Here is a 19,175-nt window from a genome sequence, read left to right on the forward strand (position 1 = left end):
AAGCAATAAATGGTCAAGTATTTTGAGAAATACAGATCCTTTTCCTTGACCTCTTATATTATCCCAAAGTGCAAGGAAAATTTCAATCAGTACTTACACCTTACTAATGGTAGTCGTCCAGGCAGCTTTCCATACACTTGAAAAGAAATGTACTCTCATCAATATTTCAAGATTCTATTTCAGAATATTTAACAATAAAGTCAGGAAGCATGAGTATGGTTTTATGGGATTCTGGCTTCATAGTCACTGAACTTTTTCTTAATATGATTATAAAACAAATATACAAAAAGAAGTAAGGAAGGTCAAGAGAGTGATTATAACTTAATAGCATTTTATAAGTTCGTTTCATTTGGGGGCTTCTGTGACGCTGGCCTTAGAGATTATTTTTCAGTATGATGACCAACACAGGAAATTGTTTCATCCCACTCAGGATATAATACCCCACCTTTCCTTTCAGGCAACAGATATAATTTTTGTTTTTATAATCTGCATTTAAGAGTGATGTAATGAGTCATGGATTAGCTTCTATTCATTTTATATTTGTATCTGCCACATAAATTTTAATTATTTAATCATTTTTAAAGTAAGATCCAAACTTAGTGAAATAATTATTTGATAGTCATGTAAACCTTAGGTTCCTTGGGGAAAGAAAAATGTACCTTTTTCCTCTAAGTGGCATTATCTTCATACATTGTGAGCTAAGCCAGTGATATAGTAAAAAGAAAAGTAGATTATAATTCAGGAGACCTGGATTTGAATCTTAACCTTGGACAACCTTGAAACTACTCTGGGCCTTGTTTTTCATCTATAAAATGAGACAGCTGTGTTACGTGAGTGAGTGAAAATCAACGCAGGGCTGGAAAAAGACTTATCAGAATCACCTCAGGGCTTTTTCAAACTACCCGTGTCCCCCACCTTTATCTCAGATTCTAATCTGCCCTCCTTGGGGGCCAAACTTGAACCCTTTGAATCATAGATAAGGTACTGTTGCAGGTGGATCTGGACAGATTTTCAGAGAAGTATAGTTGCATGTTTGCAAGTAATTAAACAATAACCATCTTTGAAAATTATTTAAGATATCTTTTAAAAATTCATCTATGTCACAGTGAAGTAACTTTCCACCACTAGGTTGTGTATATTCTTGTTTCAGAGGGCTTTTCCGCTAGAATAACAACTTATACAACTTAAATCTGACAGAAGCAACAGTCATGGCACAATTTTCAAGGGTATTTGGTTCAGATAACCTTAGCTAAGCTCATACAAGGGGTACCCTCCTACCCACCTTCTAAAGGTCACAGGCCATTTTGCTGTTTGGCTCACACTACAGTAGATGAAGATAAAATTTCTTTTTATAGCAAATATACGTAGTATCATGAAATGAAAAAGAGAATTAATGGAAATACAAAGCATATATGTTTTACATTAGTGCTGCATAATTTTATTAGGTCCCATTGGATTTTTAATTAATCCTATTAGATTGTACCCTGATTTCTTTTATGAGCCAGTGTTGGTTTCCATGGTTGAAAATCTTCCCTCCTCTTTTTCACTCTCCTCCCATGCCTGCAATTTCAAATATTTTTGAAAAAGCAAATGTCTGCACCCCCACCACATACTTGAAAAGAATATAGAATGGTATATCAGCATCCCTCTTAGCATTGCCCCAATCCAGTTAGTCTTATCAGAATAACTGTGCTTCCTGTATTATTCGTACTCTTCCAGCAGTATTAAAAATGTGTGCACCTTTTCCATTTAGATACTCACTGTAAAAAAAAAAAAAAAAAGGCTATTACAATGGTCTCACAAGGGATTTTACACTTCCAAATAGTTTTTTTTAAAAAAAGCCTATAACCTGCAACCTACATGGTAAGCTTTCTTTTCTAAGGTGTTATTTCACACTAATTCACAGTCCCAGGGGGAAAAAAAGCATAATTTATTTTGTCTGTAAAAGAAAATTGAGTATATATATATATACATATATATATGTATATATATGCCTATATGTGTGTGTGTTTATTTCATTGATAATAGCCAAGACCTCCATATTCATCCCTGACTCGCAAGAAAATAAAAACTAGGAATGTATATAGTTTATATGTGTATACACACACACACACACACACACACACACACACACATAAATCTCAAAAGGGTATTTCATTTGATTCCTGCTTAAATTCATGGGCAAACCATTATTAATATTTGTGCACTATATAAAAAGAAAAGGAACTTAATGCTTTCACATTCTTCATCTCTTGCTAAATTACCTTTGTCTATTTTACCCAAATCATAAAGGACTTCCCTGGTGGTCCAGTGGCTGAGACTCTGCAATCCAGGGGACCCCAGTTCGATCCCTGGTCAGGGAACTAGGTCCCACATGCCACAACTAAGAGTTTGCATGCCTCAACTAAGGATCCCGCATGCCTCAACTAAGACCCAGTGCAGCCAAATAAATAAATATTTTAAAAATTATTTTTAAAAAAGAAAATACACTAAATATTAACGAGAATTAACCTGTCTGTTACCTCCGCAGGTAAAGCACGATCTCGCAAACCTCTCCAGCTGGTGGTTGGCACTCTGACACCAAGCTCAGTCTTCCTGTCCTGGGGCTTCCTCATCAACCCTCACCATGACTGGACATTGCCAAGTCACTGTCCCAATGACAGGTAGTTCACCATTATGGAAAATTTTGTTTTTCATCTGAAAATTGGCACTTGCTTTCAATAGTATCTGCACATGCTTTAGAAGAATGTGTAAATGGCAGGAGCATCAGTATTTACAGATCAGCTATTAGCTGTAGAGCCTGATCTAGGTGTGAGGGGAATGAAGATACATTAGTCAGGATCCCTACCCTTCAGGGAGTTATCACCTATCTGAATAGAAAACACATGCAAGTATTTTTTTCTTTCTGAAGAAAAAACTAGAAAGGAAAATAAGCCAAATAGCAAGTGGGGTTATCAGTGATAAGTGTAAAAAAAAAAAAATCAGAGGATGAGGTTGAAAGCACTTAGTAGAGACTGTTAAAAGTTGCAAAGCTTCATCTTTGGTTTGAAAACAATGGATCTTTGATCTGTCAGTTGACGAAGTGCTAAAACAGTAGTTCTCTCAGTGTGGTCCCTAAACTAAGCAGCGTCAGCCTCAATAAACATCACTTGGGAAATTATAAAAAATGGAAATTCTCAGGTCTCCAGACCTACTGAATCAGAAACTTCACCTAAGCTTAGGGATCATTGACTTAGAAAACTGGAGGGAGGAACACATGGAGAAATGTAGGTCAAGGAAAAGCACAGTTGGAAATGAAGCTACCATCTTCTTTGGCAGAACAAAATAATAAAAACCTAAGTTTATTTTTAAATTACTGCCATTCATCCATCCAGCATATGTAGTTGGCGTTGTCTATGTGCTGGGCACTGTATAAATGCTGAACCATGATTCTAAACTGGGTATTAGATGATATTGCTTTTCATAAGTATTTACTACAGTAGCTTCAAAATTCAAAACTTTGCATCTGACAATCAAAATTTTCAAGCTTCAACCAAGGAGTTTTTATTTTAGAAGATTTTTTTTAATTTTAAATACTCAAAGTGACTTAAATGTTTAAGATGTGTTTCATTACTTTTTTACATAAAAAACTTTGTTATTGAGGAATAATTTAAACCTAGTAAAATGCACAGATCTTAGGTGTACAATTTAATCAATTACAAAAAAAGGTGTGTAACCATGTACTGTACACCCCATCAAGACATAAAACATTTTCATTACTCCAGAAAGTACTAGAGTTGGCCACTCTAGAATTCCATATAAACAGAATCATAAAGTATGTTCTCTTTTTGTGTCTATCTTATTTATTCAGCATGTTTTTTGAGATTCATTCATGACATTGCAAGTATAAATAGTTCATTCCTTTTTTTATTCCTGAGTAGTATTCCATTATGTGAATATTTCAGAATTTATTGATCCATTTTCTTGACGGTGGACACCTGAATTGTGTCTTGTTTTTTGGTTATTTTGAATATAAATTTTATAAACATTTTTGTATAAGACTCTTGTAGATATATCTTTTAATTTCTCTTAGATCAATACCTAAAAGTAGAATTGCTATGTCACAGGGAAGATGTATATTTGATTTTTTTTGGCCTAATTTTTCCATTTAAATTCCCACAAGCAGTATATGGGAGTTCTGGTTGCTCCACATCTGCACCAGCATTTTGTGTCATCAACATTTTTCATTTTAGCTATTCTAGTGTAGTCATATCTCATTACCATTTTAATATGTATTTCCCTTGGACTAAAGATATCGAAAACATTTTCATGTACTTTTTTTGCTTTATATCTATTTTTTATAGTGCTTTATTTCTTTTTATTTGTCTTAATTGAACAGAAAAGAAAGAGCTTTAAAATGTTTGTAAGTTCTCAGAAGTACCTTTCATATGACTTTGATTAAGAAGTCTAAACTAAGAAAGAAAAAATTTAAATTTTCTTTCACATGTCCATAGTTCTGAAGGAAGAAATTCTTGGAAAAAGTATGTAGAAGATATGCCAAAACTAAATTTTTTGAAAAGTAATTTTGAGCTGTTTCGAAGAATCTGAACTATTCCTTATTTCAACCACTACTAAACCCATAACTTACTTTGTTTGGAAATGGACTCTTGAAAGAACTTTCTTTCTTGTGATAACTTCAGTTTCTAATGGGTTCACAGGGTGCCAGAGCTGAGAAAACAAACACTTAAGGGTTGCTTTCTTTTCCTTTCTTTAGTCTCTTACTAAGAAAGAAAGAAGGAAAACAAAGAAGGGAGGGGAGGGGATGGGCAGGAAGGGTAGAAGGGAAGGATGGAGACCTGATACTCTTGTAACAAAATGTAGCTGATTTTAATGGTTACTCAACTTGCTTGATAAATCCATGAGGTTCAGTAACTTGCAAATTCATATAGCAGGATTTGGATACGATTTCCTCCCCTGTCCTCAAGCCTTTTCTTCAATTTCACTTGGTTCTGCTGACCCCTCCATGAAACGACTTATCTGATGATTGATTCTAATTGATAGAGGTTGCCACGGTTTGACAGCACAAGGAGATAATGAATATGAAGAAGGTAGAGGAACAGTTGCCCGGATAGAGTTAGAATTTTATCCAAGGCAATTGACTTGAAGGCCCCAAGCTACTCAGACAATGTGTATACCTCACCCTCTCATCCCCTTGCCCATACACCCTGGCTCTGCTCTTCTCATCAAATAGATGGAGTCATGCCCATCAAATCACAATATTTAAAATAAATAATTCTACCTAGAATGAAGTTTTTTAAAAGATTCAATAATAACATGTCAAGATGCTTGCCAAGTTTCAAACGTGAGTATGTGGGAGGATCAAACTATCCTTGACAGAAATAGGGAATTGTTAGGACATGACTAAAGGGGAAGAATTAAATGGTAATGACAAAAAGAAGCATTTGGAGTCCTTGTGAATTTTATTTACCCATCCCTCCTTTCTCCCTAGTTAGAACAGTTAATAAAGAGCTGACATTTGAGAAAAAATAATAGTCCTTATTTAAAAGCTCTGGAAATACTGTACATATTATAAGCACCCAAATAAATCCACCAGAACAACTCAATTGGTGTACTTAGATGCAGAATTGGAGAAATCCACCCTCATATGATTAGGTAGATGGTATTGTTTAGAATTTAGATTAATCCAGTAGGTTAGAGTAAGCAATAATAGTTACAGGGAATGATTCCTCCTTGAAAATTAGAAGATTAGTACAGCTCAAGTTTTCCTTCAGGAGCATATTCTGACAAAACTGTTGGAATCTGAATGCCCTTGGCTTGCTACAGGAACATCAACTGATGTCATTTTAATCCATTTAACTCTAATATTTGGCACTATGTGTAAAGTCTCTGTTTTTTTTTAAAACAGAATCATTTCACATTGGTTTGTATAGCATCGTTTAGTAATTTGCATATTACTATGCAAGTGCAAGTTATTGGAAAGGTTTCTTTACATTATACTTTGACTTTTTTTACATTTTATTTATTTATTCATTTTTGGCTGTGTTGGATCTTCATTTCTGTGTGAGGGCTTTCTCTAGTTGTGGCGAGCGGGGGCCACTCTTCATTGCGGTGCGCAGGCCTCTCACTGTCGCGGCCTCTCTTGTTGCGGAGCACAAGCTCCAGACGCGCAGGCTCAGTTGTTGTGGCTCATGGGTCTAGTTGCTCCGCGGCATGTGGGATCTTCCCAGACCAGGGCTCGAACCCGTGTCCCCTGTATTGGCAGGCAGACTCTCAACCACTGCACCACCAGGGAAGCCCCTATACTTTGACTTTTGACATTATATATCAAAGCTCTCGTGTGGTGAGTTTCTAATGAGAAAACCTCTGTTTTCTGTTTTATTTGTTTTAAGCTTCGAAACATTAATGAGTCACTTTATCCTTGGTTGTATGTTTCCATTCCTATTTGCATAGGGTCCATATGGTTCTCCCATGTTTTTAGAGCCTTTTCTGAGTTCACATTCTTTGGAGAGTAGATGTACCTAATTTACAGTTTTTATTCTTAATGGGCTTTGAAAGGAAGAATGTACATGTTTGTCCTCAATATATCTAAGGTCAAAAGAAAGCTTTCCAGATTGGCCCAGATGAAGAGTTAAAACCACAATTTATTTCACCATTAATAGCATATTTTTTCCTTCCCATGTTTCCAGATTGTTAAAGTGTTCAAGATTGCCTTAGTTCTCACTCCTTTGCCAACTTATTAAAGCTTTATGATTCTTTTAGAATTTTCTTTTCACATTTTCTAACACGTTCACATTGTACTTACTTGCTCTTAATGTACAGTGAGGGCCCTCCTTTTGGCTGGTCCCGGGCTGACTCTTGCCTTTTTTTTTTTTTCTTTATCCCAAGTTGTTAAGAAGTGAATATTTTTGATGTCTGGAAATTCTCACTTGATTTAGCCCAATGCATTGTTACCCATTTGTCTTGCCATGTAAATTTTAAGCTCTGTGAGGATAGGGACCATGGGTATCTTAATCCACCATTGTTTCCTCAGTCCCCGGGCCAGCATCTGGCACATAGTAGGCCTTCAGTAAATTTATACTGAATGAATAAACAGTAAAATGTTAGCATTTTCACTTTTATGCCTTACCATTACTTCAAACGTAGAACAAAATTGAACTCATACTTTTCTCTTGAAATATCAGTTCCCCTATTACTTTCTGAAGTATCATAATTCTTTCACTCTCCATAATTTGAAACTTCATGAATTTTTAAATTCTTCATTTCCTATAGGTATTGAGGCTCTGAGTTACATTGGTTTTGCCTTTGAGAAGTACCCATATTAGTATCTTTATCTTCTGCTTCTCCATTTCCATGTCAATGATTCCAATCCAGACACTCCTTACCTTACCCTGCATCCTGGGAATAGCATCCTGGCTACTGACCCTGACTCTTTTCGTATCCCAATCCATCCTGGTTTCTGCAATACTGAAGAAAATTTAGGCTATTTGCCGTCACCTCACTGTTTCTTCATCCCACATTTAGTTTTAACTCTCTTCTGTTCTTACCAAGGAACATGTTTCTGACTTCAGACAGTGCTCATCATCTGGTCGCTTCCATATTCCATAAGCCTTTGATCTTTTACATTTGCCTCTTTACTGATATTGGTGCCCTGCCTCTTGCTTACAAACATGCTCAAGATTTCGCTACTCCCAAACAACATCTTCTGTTGACTGTGTTATATCTTCTACGCTACTTTTCAGACTCTTCTCTTAATTCCAAAACTTATCAGATTAATGTGCTGTCATATTCTTGACTTCTCTACCACACTCACAGTCTTTATTCTCTTTCACTGGCTTCGGTCCTCTTTTTACCATTCCACTGAAACTTCTCCTGGTGATCTAGCAATTAACTGCTAGATCCAGTAGAGTTTTCTCAGTTCTTATCCTTTTAAACCTCTTTGTGGGAATTTTGGCCATCCTCCCATTCTTGAATTCTTTCTTCCTTTGAAATGTTTATTTCGATTTTCCTCTTACCCTCTTCCTCTTATGTTTTGCTTACTTGTTATCCTGTCTCTCAAATGTGGAATAGAGATATATCCTTGGATGTCCACCTATGTATCCTCCTTATCTCAGCTATAAGCCATGTCTCTATCACCTCTATATAGAACAGTGATTCTCAAAGTTTGACATACTTGCAAATCATGTGGGAGATATTGAACTTTGACGTACTTGCAAATCATGTGGGAGATATTGTTAAAATGTGGGTTCTGATTCCACAGTCCTTCGGAATAGCCTGAGATTGTGCATTTCTAAAACCTCCCAGGAATTTCTGACGTTGCTGTTCTACAAGCAATAGCAGGAGTGGTATAAGGATGTAAATGACTTCCAATGCTAAACCTCTGACCTTGACCCAATTCCAAAGTTCTAAGAGTGTATTTTTAGTTGTCTGTGGAATATTTTCATTAGGATGACCAGGTAACAGTGTTCAGCACCTCAAACTCAAACTAAATCAATGTTGTCTATACTACTAAAAAAACCTCCTTTTCCATCTCTTTAACTTCCCTCTTCTCAAGCTTGAAAATTGAGTTTTGATTTTTATTTACACTTCCCTTGTCACCTATATCCCATAAGGAGTCTAGTCTCATCAATTTAACTTTGATCTGTTCCTTTTTTCCCCTTCATTCTATTCCTTCCATGGTTCACTCCTTTGTTATCTCATATCTGGACTACAGCAAAGTGAGATTCCTCCCTCCAGTTTTTCTCTGATTATTCCACTGCTGATAAATCTAACTTCCTTCATTACTGCTCAACTTTATTTACCTGTTGATTCTGTTGAAGAATCTTCCCCAGGTTCCCACTGGCTGGTTGAAAAAAAAAAAAAAAAGGTCATAGATTCTCTGCAAGAATCTATCTCAAGGAATCTTTGAGTCATTCTCCTGACATGGGGTTTAAATCTGGCCTACTCTGCTTTCCCTGGATCTGGGTAGGATTTCCTGCTCTAAATCTACCACCGAGGTGGGGTTTACAAGGTAGCCTTTTTACAAATTCAGGCTTAAGGTGCCATGCCCAGCCACCCTCAGGTGCTTTGCTTTTCATCCTGCCTTCTTTAGTCATATGCAAATGTACACCTGCCTCTTTCCCTATTCTGTGAGTTCATTTTTTAATTTATGCCCAGCGTCTTACTTGTCTTGCATCACACTTTACAACAGTAGTTCTCAACAAATGCATGAATGAATAGGCAAGTGGAATGTCCAAAACTAGCTTTAAAAATCATCTAACTAGTCCATTCAGCCCTTGAACCTCCTCTGAAACATCTCGCAAACAGACGTCAGTCATGGTGAGTATCTCCAGGGATGGTACATAGCATGATTGCTCAGGGTATAAATTCTGGTCAGACTGACCTAAGTTCAGACTTCTGCTCTGTTAGCTGAGTGACCTTGGACAGGTTACTTAAATGCTTTAAGCCTTGATTTTCTCATCTGTAAAATGGGAGTAATAACAGTAATATCTCATAGTGTTGTCAGAATTAAATGAGATGACACATGTAAAATGTGAGTATGTTCACTGGCATGCAATGAATACTCAAGAAATGATACTGAGGCGTGAGGAGTTTGGGGGCACACAAAAAGAAGGCCAGGCAGCCTGTAGGAACAGAGAACAGCTCCGAGCTCCCAGCCAGCCAGGAAACAGGACCTTGGAGCCATAGCCAGAAGAAACTGGATTTTGCCAACAACCATAATGAGTTAAGAAGCAGGTTCTTCCCAAGAGCCTCCAGTTACCTGGCCAGGGATCAAACCTGCACCCTCGGGACTGAAAGCTTAGAGTCTTAACCACAGGACCATCAGGGAATTCCCCAGAATCCCCCACTTCTTACCACCTCTGCCACCCTCATCCAAGCCACCATCATCTCAGGTTTATCCACTGAGAGGGACTGCAACATCCCAAAGCAAGGAACCCACTTAGCAACTGGATCTTAGATTCTGAGTACTAGGAAATCTGGCAGAGACCATCTTCATCAAATGAATCAAGTAAACAAACTTAACATCACAAGGAATGCAACAAATTGAAATTGTGCACCCCCCGATAGGATGCAACAGGAAGAACACAGCATCATTTGCATGATACTCCTGCCAAAGTGCATCACTTGAGACCTGTGACTTGCGCAAGTGACACCTCCAGTCGAATCCTGTGGGATGTATTTCATTTTCCATGTGGATAAGAATTATCAAAGCAAAAACTACACTGGACAGAGTTATAGAGCCGTGTGGCTGACAGGGTCTTGGTGCTCTGGCCAAGTGTCAGGCCTGAGCCTCTGAGGTGGGAGAGCCAAGTTCAGGACATTGGTCCACCAGAGACCTACTGGCCCCAGGTAATACCAGTCAGTGAGAAAGCTCCCAGAGATCTCCATGTCAACGCTAAGACCTAGCCCCACTCAACGACCAGCAAGCTCCAGTGGTGGACAAGCCATGCCAAACAACTAGCAAGACAGAAACACAACCCCACCCATTAGCAGAGAGCCTGCCTAAAATCATAATAAGTTCACAGACACTGCAAAATCCACCACCGGACATGGTCCTGCCCACCAGAAAGACAAGATCCAGCTCTCATCCACCAGAACACAGGCACCAGTCCCCTCCACCAGGAAGCTTACACAACCCACTGAACTAATCTTACCCATGGGGGGTAGACAGCAAAAACAACGGGAACTACAAACCTGCAGCCTGCAAAAAGGAGACCTCAAATGCAATAAGTTAAGCAAAATGAGAAGACAGAGAAACCATAGCAGATGAAGGAGCAAGGTAAAAAACCCCAGACCAAACAAATGAAGAGGAAATAGGCAGTCTACCTGAAAAAGACTTCAGAGTAATGATAGTAAAAATGATCCAAAATCTTGGAAATAGAATGCAGAAAATACAAGAAACGTTTAACAAGGACCTAGAAGAACTAAAGAACAAACAAACAATGATGAACAACACAATAAATGAAATTAAAAATTCTCTAGAAGGAATCAATAGCAGAATAACTGAGGCAGAAGAACGGATAAGTGACCTGGAAGATAAAATGGTAGAAAAAACTATCACAGAGAAGAATAAAGAAAAAAGAATGAAAACAATTGAGGACAGTCTCAGAGACCTCTGGGACAACATTAAATGCACCAACATTCGAATTGTAGGGGTCCCAGAAGAAGAAGAGAAAGAGAAAGGGACTAAGAAAATATTTGAAGAGATCATAGTTGAAAACTTCCCTAATATGGGAAAGGAAATAGTCAGGTCCAGGAAGTGCAGAGAGTCCCATACAAGATAAATCCAAGGAGAAACACGCAAAGACACATATTAATCACACTGTCAAAAATTAAATACAAAGAAAAAATATTGAAAGCAGCAAGGGAAAATCAACAATTAACATACAAGGGAATCCCCATAAGGTTAACAGCTGATCTTTCAGCAGAAACTCTGCAAGGAGAAGAGTGTGGCAGGACATATTTAAAGTGATGAAAGGGAAAAACCTACAAGCAAGATTACTCTACCCAGCAAGGATCTCATTCAGATTTGATGGAGAAATTAAAACCTTTAGAGATAAGCAAAAGTTAAGAGAACTCAGCACCACCAAACCAGCTTTACAACAAACCCTAAAGGAACTTCTCTAGGGAGGAAACACGAGAGGAGGAAAAGACCCACAATAACAAACCCAAAACAATTAAGAAAACGGTAATAGGAACATACATATTGATAATTACCTTAAATGTAAATGGATTAAATGTTCCAACCAAATGACAGAATGGCTGAATGGATACAAAAACAAGACCTGTATATATGCTGTCTACAAGAGACCCACTTCAGACCTAGGGACACATAAGACTGAAAGTGAGGGGATGGAAAAAGATACTCCATGTGAATGGAAATCACAAGAAAGCGGGAGTAGCAATTCTCATATCACACAAAATGGACTAATTCTCATATCACACAAAATGGACTAAAATAAAAACTATTACAAGAGACAAAGAAGGACACTACATAATGATCAAGGGATCAGCCAAAGAAGAAGATATAACAATTGTAAATATTTATGCACCCAGTGTAGGAGCACTTCAGTACACAAGGCACATGTTAACAGCCATAAAAGGTGAAATTGACAGTAACACAATAATAGTAGGGAATTTTAACACCCCACTTTCACCAATGGACAGATCATCCAAAATGAAAATAAATAAGGAAACACAAGCTTTAAATGACACATTAAACAAGATGGACTTAATTGATATTTATAGGACATTCCATCCAAAAACAACAGAATACACTTTCTTCTCAAGTGCTCATGGAATCTTCTCCAGGATAGATCATATCTTGGGTAACAAATCAAGCCTTGGTAAATTTAAGAAAATTGAAATCGTATCGAGTGTCTTTTGTGACCACAACTCTATAAGACTAGATATCGATTACAGGAAAACTAAAAAATACAAACACATGGAGGCTCTACAATACACTACTTAATAAGCAAGAGATCACTAAAGAAATCAAAGAGGAAATCAAAAATATGTAGAAACAAATGACAATGAAAACACGACTACCCAAAACGTATGGGATGCAGCAAAAGCAGTTCTAAGAGGGAAGTTTATAGCAATGCAACCCTACCTCAAGAAACAAGAAACATCTCAAATAAACAACCTTACTTTACACCTAAAGCAACTAGAGAAAGAAGAACAAAAATACCCAAAGTTAGCAGAAGGAAAGAAATCATAAAGATCAGATCAGAAATAAATGAAAAAGAAATGAAGGAAACGATAGCAAAGATCAATAAAACTAAAAGCTGGTTCTTTGAGAAGATAAATAAAATTGATAAACCATTAGCCAGATTCATCAAGAAAAAAGGGAGAAGACTCAACAGAATTAGAAATGAAAAAGGAGAATTAACAAGTGACACTGCAGAAATACAAAGGATCATGAGAGATTACTACAAGCAACTATATGCTAATAAAATGGACAACCTGGAAGAAATGGACAAATTCTTAAAAAGCACAACCTTCCAAGACTTAACCAGGAAGAAATAGAAAGTGTAAACAGACCAATCACAAGCCCTGAGTTTGAAATTGTGATTTAAAATCTTCCAACAAACAAAAGCCCCAGACCAAATGGCTTCACAGGCAAATTCTATCAAACATTTAGAGAAGAGGTAACAGCTATCTTTCTCAAATTCTCCCAAAATACAGCAGAGGGAGGAATATGTCCAAACTCATTGTACAAGACCACCATCAACCTGACACCAAAACCAGACAATGATGTCAGAAAGAAAGAAAACTACAGGCCAATATCACTGATGAACATGGATGCAAAAATCCTCAACAAAATACTAGCAAACAGAATTCAACGGCCATTAAAAAGATCATACACCATGATCAAGTGGAGTTTATCCCAGGAATGCAAGGATTCTTCAATATACGTAAATCAATCAATGTGATACACCATATTAACAAATTGAAGAATAAAAACCATATGATCATCTCAATAGATGCAGAAAAAGCTTTTGACAAAATTCACCGATTTATGATAAAAACCCTTCAGAAAGTGGGCTTAGAGGGAACTCTCAACATAATAAAGGGCATATATGACAAACCCACAGCCAACATCGTTCTCAGTGGTAAAAATCTGAAACCATTTCCACTCAGATCAGGAGCAAGACAAGGTTGCCTACTCTCACCACTATTATTCAACATAGTTTTGGAAGTTTTAGTCACAGCAATCAGAGAAGAAAAAGAAACAAAAGGAATCCAAATCAGAAAGAAGAGGTAAAATTGTCACTGTTTGCAGATGACATGATACTATACATAGAGAGTCCTAAAGATGCTACCAGAAAATGAATTTGGTAGAGTAGCAGGATACAAAATTAATGCACAGAAATCTCTTGCATTCCTATACAGTAATGATGAAAAATCTGGAAGAGAAATTAAGGAAACACTCACATTTACCATTGCAACAAAAAGAATAAATTACCTAGGAATAAACCTACCAAGGAGACAAAAGACCTGTATGCAGGAAACTATAAAACACTGATGAAAGAAATTAAAAATGATACAAACAGATGGAGAGATATACCATGTTCTTGGATTGGAAGAATCAGCATTGTGAAAATGACTCTACTACCCAAAGCAATCTACAGATTCAGTGAAATCCCTATCAAACTACCAATGGCATTTTTCACAGAACTAGAACAAAAAATTGCACATTTTATATGGAAACACAAAAGACCCCGAATAGCCAAAGCAATCTTGAGAAAGAAAAACGGAGCTGGAGTAATCAGGTTCCCAGACTTCAGACGATACTACAAAGCTACAGTAATCAAGACAGGATGGAACTAGCAGAAGAACAGAAATATAGATCAGTGGAACATGATAGAAAGCCCAGAGATAAACCCACACACATACAGTCACCTTATCTTTTATAAAGGAGGCAAGAATATACAATGGAGAAAAGACAGCCTCTTCAGTAAGTGGTGTGGGAAAACTGGACAGCTACATGTAAAAGAATGAATTTAGAACACTCCCTAACACCATACACAAAAATAAAATCAAAATGTCTTGAAGACCTAAATGGAAGGCCAGACACTATAAAACTCTTAGGGGAAAACATAGGCAGAACACTCTATGACATAAATCACAGCAATATCCTTTTTGACCCACCTCCTAGAGATAGGGAAATAAAAACAAAAATAAACAACTGGGACCTAATGAAACTTAAAAGCTTTTGCACAGCAAAGGAAGCCATAAACGAGACGAAAAGACAGCTGTCAAAATGGGAGAAAATATTTGCAAATGAAGGAACTGACAAGGGATTAACCTCCAAATTATACAAGCAGCTCATGCAGCTCAATATCAAAAATAAAACCCCAAGCAAAAAAATGGGCAGAAGACCTATATAGACAGTCCTCCAAAGAAGATACACAGATTGCCAATAAACACATGAAAGGTTGCTCAACATCACTAGTCGTTAGTGAAATGAAAATCAAAACTACAATGAGGTATCACCTCACAGCAGTCAGAATGGACATCATCAAAAAGTCTACAAACAATAAAAGCTGGAGAGGGTGTGGAGAAAAGGGAACCCTCTTGCACTGTTGGTGGAGATGTAAATTGATACAGCCACCATGGAGAACAGTATGGAGGGTTCTTAAAAATCTAAAAATAGAGCTACCATATGACCCAGCAGTCCCACTACTGGACACATACCCTGAGAAAACCGTAATTCAAAAAGAGTCATGTACCACAATGTTCATTGCAGCACTATTTACAATAGCCAGGACATGGAAGCAATCTAAGCATCCATCAGCAGATGAATGGATAAAGAAGATGTGGCACATATATACAATGGAATATAACTCAGCCATAAAAGGAAATGAAATTGAGTTATTTGTAGTGAGGTATATGGACCTAGAGACTGTCATACAGAGTGAAGTAAGTCAGAGAAAAACAAATACCGTATCCTAAACCATATATATGGAATCTAAAACAAAAAGTGGTTCTGAAGAACGTAGGGGCAGGACAGGAATAAAGATGCAGATGTAGCGAATGGATTTGAGGACACAGGGAGGGGGAAGGGTAAGCTGGGACGAAGTGAGAGAGTGGCATGGACATATATACACTACCAAATGTAAAATTGATAGCTAGTGGGAAGAAGCCGCATAGCACAGGGAGATCAGCTCGGTGCTTTGTGACCACGTAGAGGGGTGGGATAGGGATGTTGGGAGGGAGACGCAAGTGGGAGGGGATATGGGGATATATGTATACGTATAGCTGATTTAATTTGTTATACAGCAGAAAGTAATGTAGTATTGTAAAGCAGTTATACTCCCATAAAGATGTTTAAAAGAAAAAAAAGAAATGCTACTGAGTTTGCTGCTAGTCTTGTTAGTTTTGATATTAGTTATTTTATGTGATAATTGCCACTTCAGTCACGCTGTTCCATTTTAGATAGCGCTAAAATCACTAGAAACTTCTTTCTCTTGAGCTTAAACAGGCCAGCAGTGAGTGATAAAAAGATTTTGGAAATGGTTTACCAGTTTGAAAATTATTCTAAGAGTCCAGAGATAGTAGGAACCCAAACTGGGCCTTTAAGTGTTACTTAGTAGTAGAGGCAAGACAAGTGCAAGAGGTATCACTCAGGGAAATATAACTGGACTTGAAAACTGATTGGACACAGGGAGAAGGATGTGAAGACAACAGGAATAGGAACAGATTTGGAAAAGATGAGTAGATTTTAAAGTAGTTATGAAGTTCACAGATGATTAAATCATTGGATTTGACCATGATGTTTTACTGTACTAACAGGTCAGACACCAGACTGCAAAGAGATTTGGGCATTATGAGTGGTAAGAAAACAGAAGAAAGTAGATTAATTTTGAGAAATCTTGTGTTAAAAGGTAATGGCAGGAATAAGAAGTATTAGTTTTAGTTTTGCTTTGATATAGTGGGAAATAGTTCAACAACTTTTTGACTCAGAGAAAGGTCCTTGAAGAATAAAGAGAAAGGATGCAGAGTAGGTGGAATAAGAAAATGGAATAAAATTACCAAGACACTTATTTTTTAGAAGAAGGGAGAACCCTGGAATTGGAGAGGGGCAAGGAGAGAGTGAAGGGGGAGAGAGAGACTTTGAGAGGAAGGGAATGAGGGCAGATTTTATATCAGCAGTCACAGTCTCAGTAAGGCAAGAAGCAAGGATGTTGACAACGGGGGGCGTCAGGAAGTGTCCTTTGATGTGAAGAGAGCAAAAAAAATGTGTGAGGTGTGGAATAGATGTTCTAGGAAATATAGTAATTAATCACATAGAAATAAAAGAATTGCTGAAAAAAGTATAGAAAGTCCCACAGCTGGCCAACCATGTGCATCAGTCCAGGCTAGTTTGTGAAAGGACTAAATTTATTGACACTATTCAATTTCTCCACTTGGCAGAATTCAATGCCATTTACATCATAAATTTTATTTATGGGATTTCTGCCTCTAGGGTTTCTAGCCTGTGTTATGCCTCTGTATTTTATTAGAATAGAATGTCTAATTTGTAGCTAGAATAAAATTTTAGAAACAGAAAGGATTCAAAGATTGTCTAATCCAACCCCTCTTTTTCAAAGTAGAAATTTGATATATAAGTGGGCAAAGAGACCCTCCTGAGGGCATGCTACTAGTTTGCAGCTGGCAGATATCCACGCCAAGCCACTATCTGCCTTCTCCATTACATTTGGAGGAGCTATGGTATTTTTTAAGTTATAATAACGATTATTGTCAGTTTTGAGACTCTTGGGGAGATCCAAGCACAGAATATCACCAGTTGAACCAAACACTGCCCTCAACAGTTGCTTACCACTTAATTAGGATGTGAGATATCCTTGTTTCTAAAATCCAAATTGCTAGTCAGGCTTTGCAGAGGTCTGCTCTGCTCTGATGACATTCACTGGCTGTTACCTCCGTCTTTAGTAGACTTGTTGCCTCTCTATGCACTTGTGTCCAAATTTAATTAACCACAGAAAAAAAGTGCAATCAACATTTGATCCTGGATGTCCTCAGACAATATTGGGAAGTCTGTGATTATGTGAAAGCCTTAAGTAATGCTAAAAGAACTTCTGATTCCTTTTACTTCTCTTCCATTCTGGGTCATTTTACCTTGTTTTTGCATCTCCTTTTGCTGAGCCCTGCAGTAGATAGTCCAATGCAACACAGAAGGTATTAGCTTATGAGTCAGAAAACAGCCATTTGCCTGGTTCTGTCACTGCTTCTCAGGCTCTAGGCACTTCTTGGCCTCTCTCTTCTATAATAATTCTTGCTGTGCTCATTTCAGAATTTATTGTATGGATACATGGAAATAAATTTAAAAATCCTAAGCCCTCTGCAAATGTACCATGTAGACATTTATTGAACTCTCCTTCCATTTGCATTGATTCTATAAGAATGCTGAGGTTTGGTAAATGAACTCTTATGCAACAACATATTGCAAAATATAATTGTAGACCTAATGGCTTAAATCAGAATATTTTGGTGATCGAGTCATTGGCCATTTAGAGCAACTATAATTTTAGAATGACCCTATGAGCACCTAAGTATCCATTCTATTTGTTCCACAACATATATGGAGTACATACTCTGTGCTAGGTTGTACAGTATTATCATCATAAGGCCTATATTTTGCTTTAAAATCAAGAAAATAGACTTCACCACTTTATAGCTAAGTAGCCTTGTTTACTGTCTCTTTTAAAAATTTAGAACTTGCCTATATTATACAAGTATCAATTAAGCCAATGTTGGTGAGGGTAACCTAACTGAAGCCGAGGAGAAGGCCTAGCTGCCTGTACTTTTATTTTTCCTGACCAAGTTGGTACAAGAGAGGTTAGTTAGAAAGCTTTGCGATCAAAATAGAAAAAAATTTACAGGCTAGATTTTTTTCAACAAAGTCTTAGAACATGTCTGTCTCATTCCTAGGAAGAGGATATAAAATCAAACTTCCTGGGAATCCTGGAATCTGGCCTCTGGTAGTTCTGTTAGCATTGCCCCACACCCCTACCAGATCATGCAAGCAGTTCAGGACTTCAGAAATGTATCCAAACTAGAGACACATAACTCTGGAGGCCCATCTGGTCTGATTTTAGTTTCTCTGCACTTCCCTGAAGTCCTGTAATAGCCAGGGCACGGGAAAAACGACAGAAATTCTGTTCGACGTACTTGTCAACAAATGTGTTTCATAAACTACTGTTGATGGTTCAACTCACGGGACACAGAGCATTCGTATTCTGTAACATTTGTTCCCAGTAGCAGTTAGTGTTCTGGCTGGAACAGCCTCCTTCACTCGTTCTGTTTTTCGTGACTTTGGAATGGGGTATGGAGCCCAGAGAGCTGCTTTTACGAGGAAGACGCAAGCTAATGAATGATTTCGAGCATTTCAGTAGTTTGTGACTAGTAAGAAAGTAGGCTGAATGTACGAATACATCCCTTTTCTGTACTTAAGAAACTATAACCCCCTTGCTGACTTCATGGGCGTGCAACCAGTACGGTCACACAGGTTCCCCACTTAGAAGGGCCCATGCTTGGTTTAATGCTCTGTTGTCACCGTCTTAAAAGTCTTAATCATTTTTGAATAAGGGGCTCCATGTTTTCACTTTGCTGTGAACTCCACAAATTATGTAACCAGTCCTGGCCCTTGTTTCCAAAGATTCTGGGTGGGT

At 37.6% G+C, this 19,175-nt stretch overlaps 1 protein-coding gene across 24 annotated transcripts in view; it reads left to right on the forward strand.

The window, feature by feature from the left end:
• Positions 1 to 19,175, forward strand: part of ABI3BP (ABI family member 3 binding protein) — a 263,204-nt gene that overhangs the window by 93,461 nt on the left and 150,568 nt on the right. For all 24 annotated transcript variants that reach the window (XM_049710006.1, XM_033433301.2, XM_049709993.1 and 21 more), the window contains exon 4: positions 2,531 to 2,663. In XM_049710006.1, the coding sequence (XP_049565963.1) occupies positions 2,531 to 2,663 (133 nt within the window). The remainder of the gene's footprint in view (positions 1 to 2,530; positions 2,664 to 19,175) is intronic.

This window comes from Orcinus orca, chromosome 5 (genome assembly GCF_937001465.1).
Source record: "Orcinus orca chromosome 5, mOrcOrc1.1, whole genome shotgun sequence".
Lineage (NCBI taxonomy): Eukaryota > Metazoa > Chordata > Mammalia > Artiodactyla > Delphinidae > Orcinus > Orcinus orca.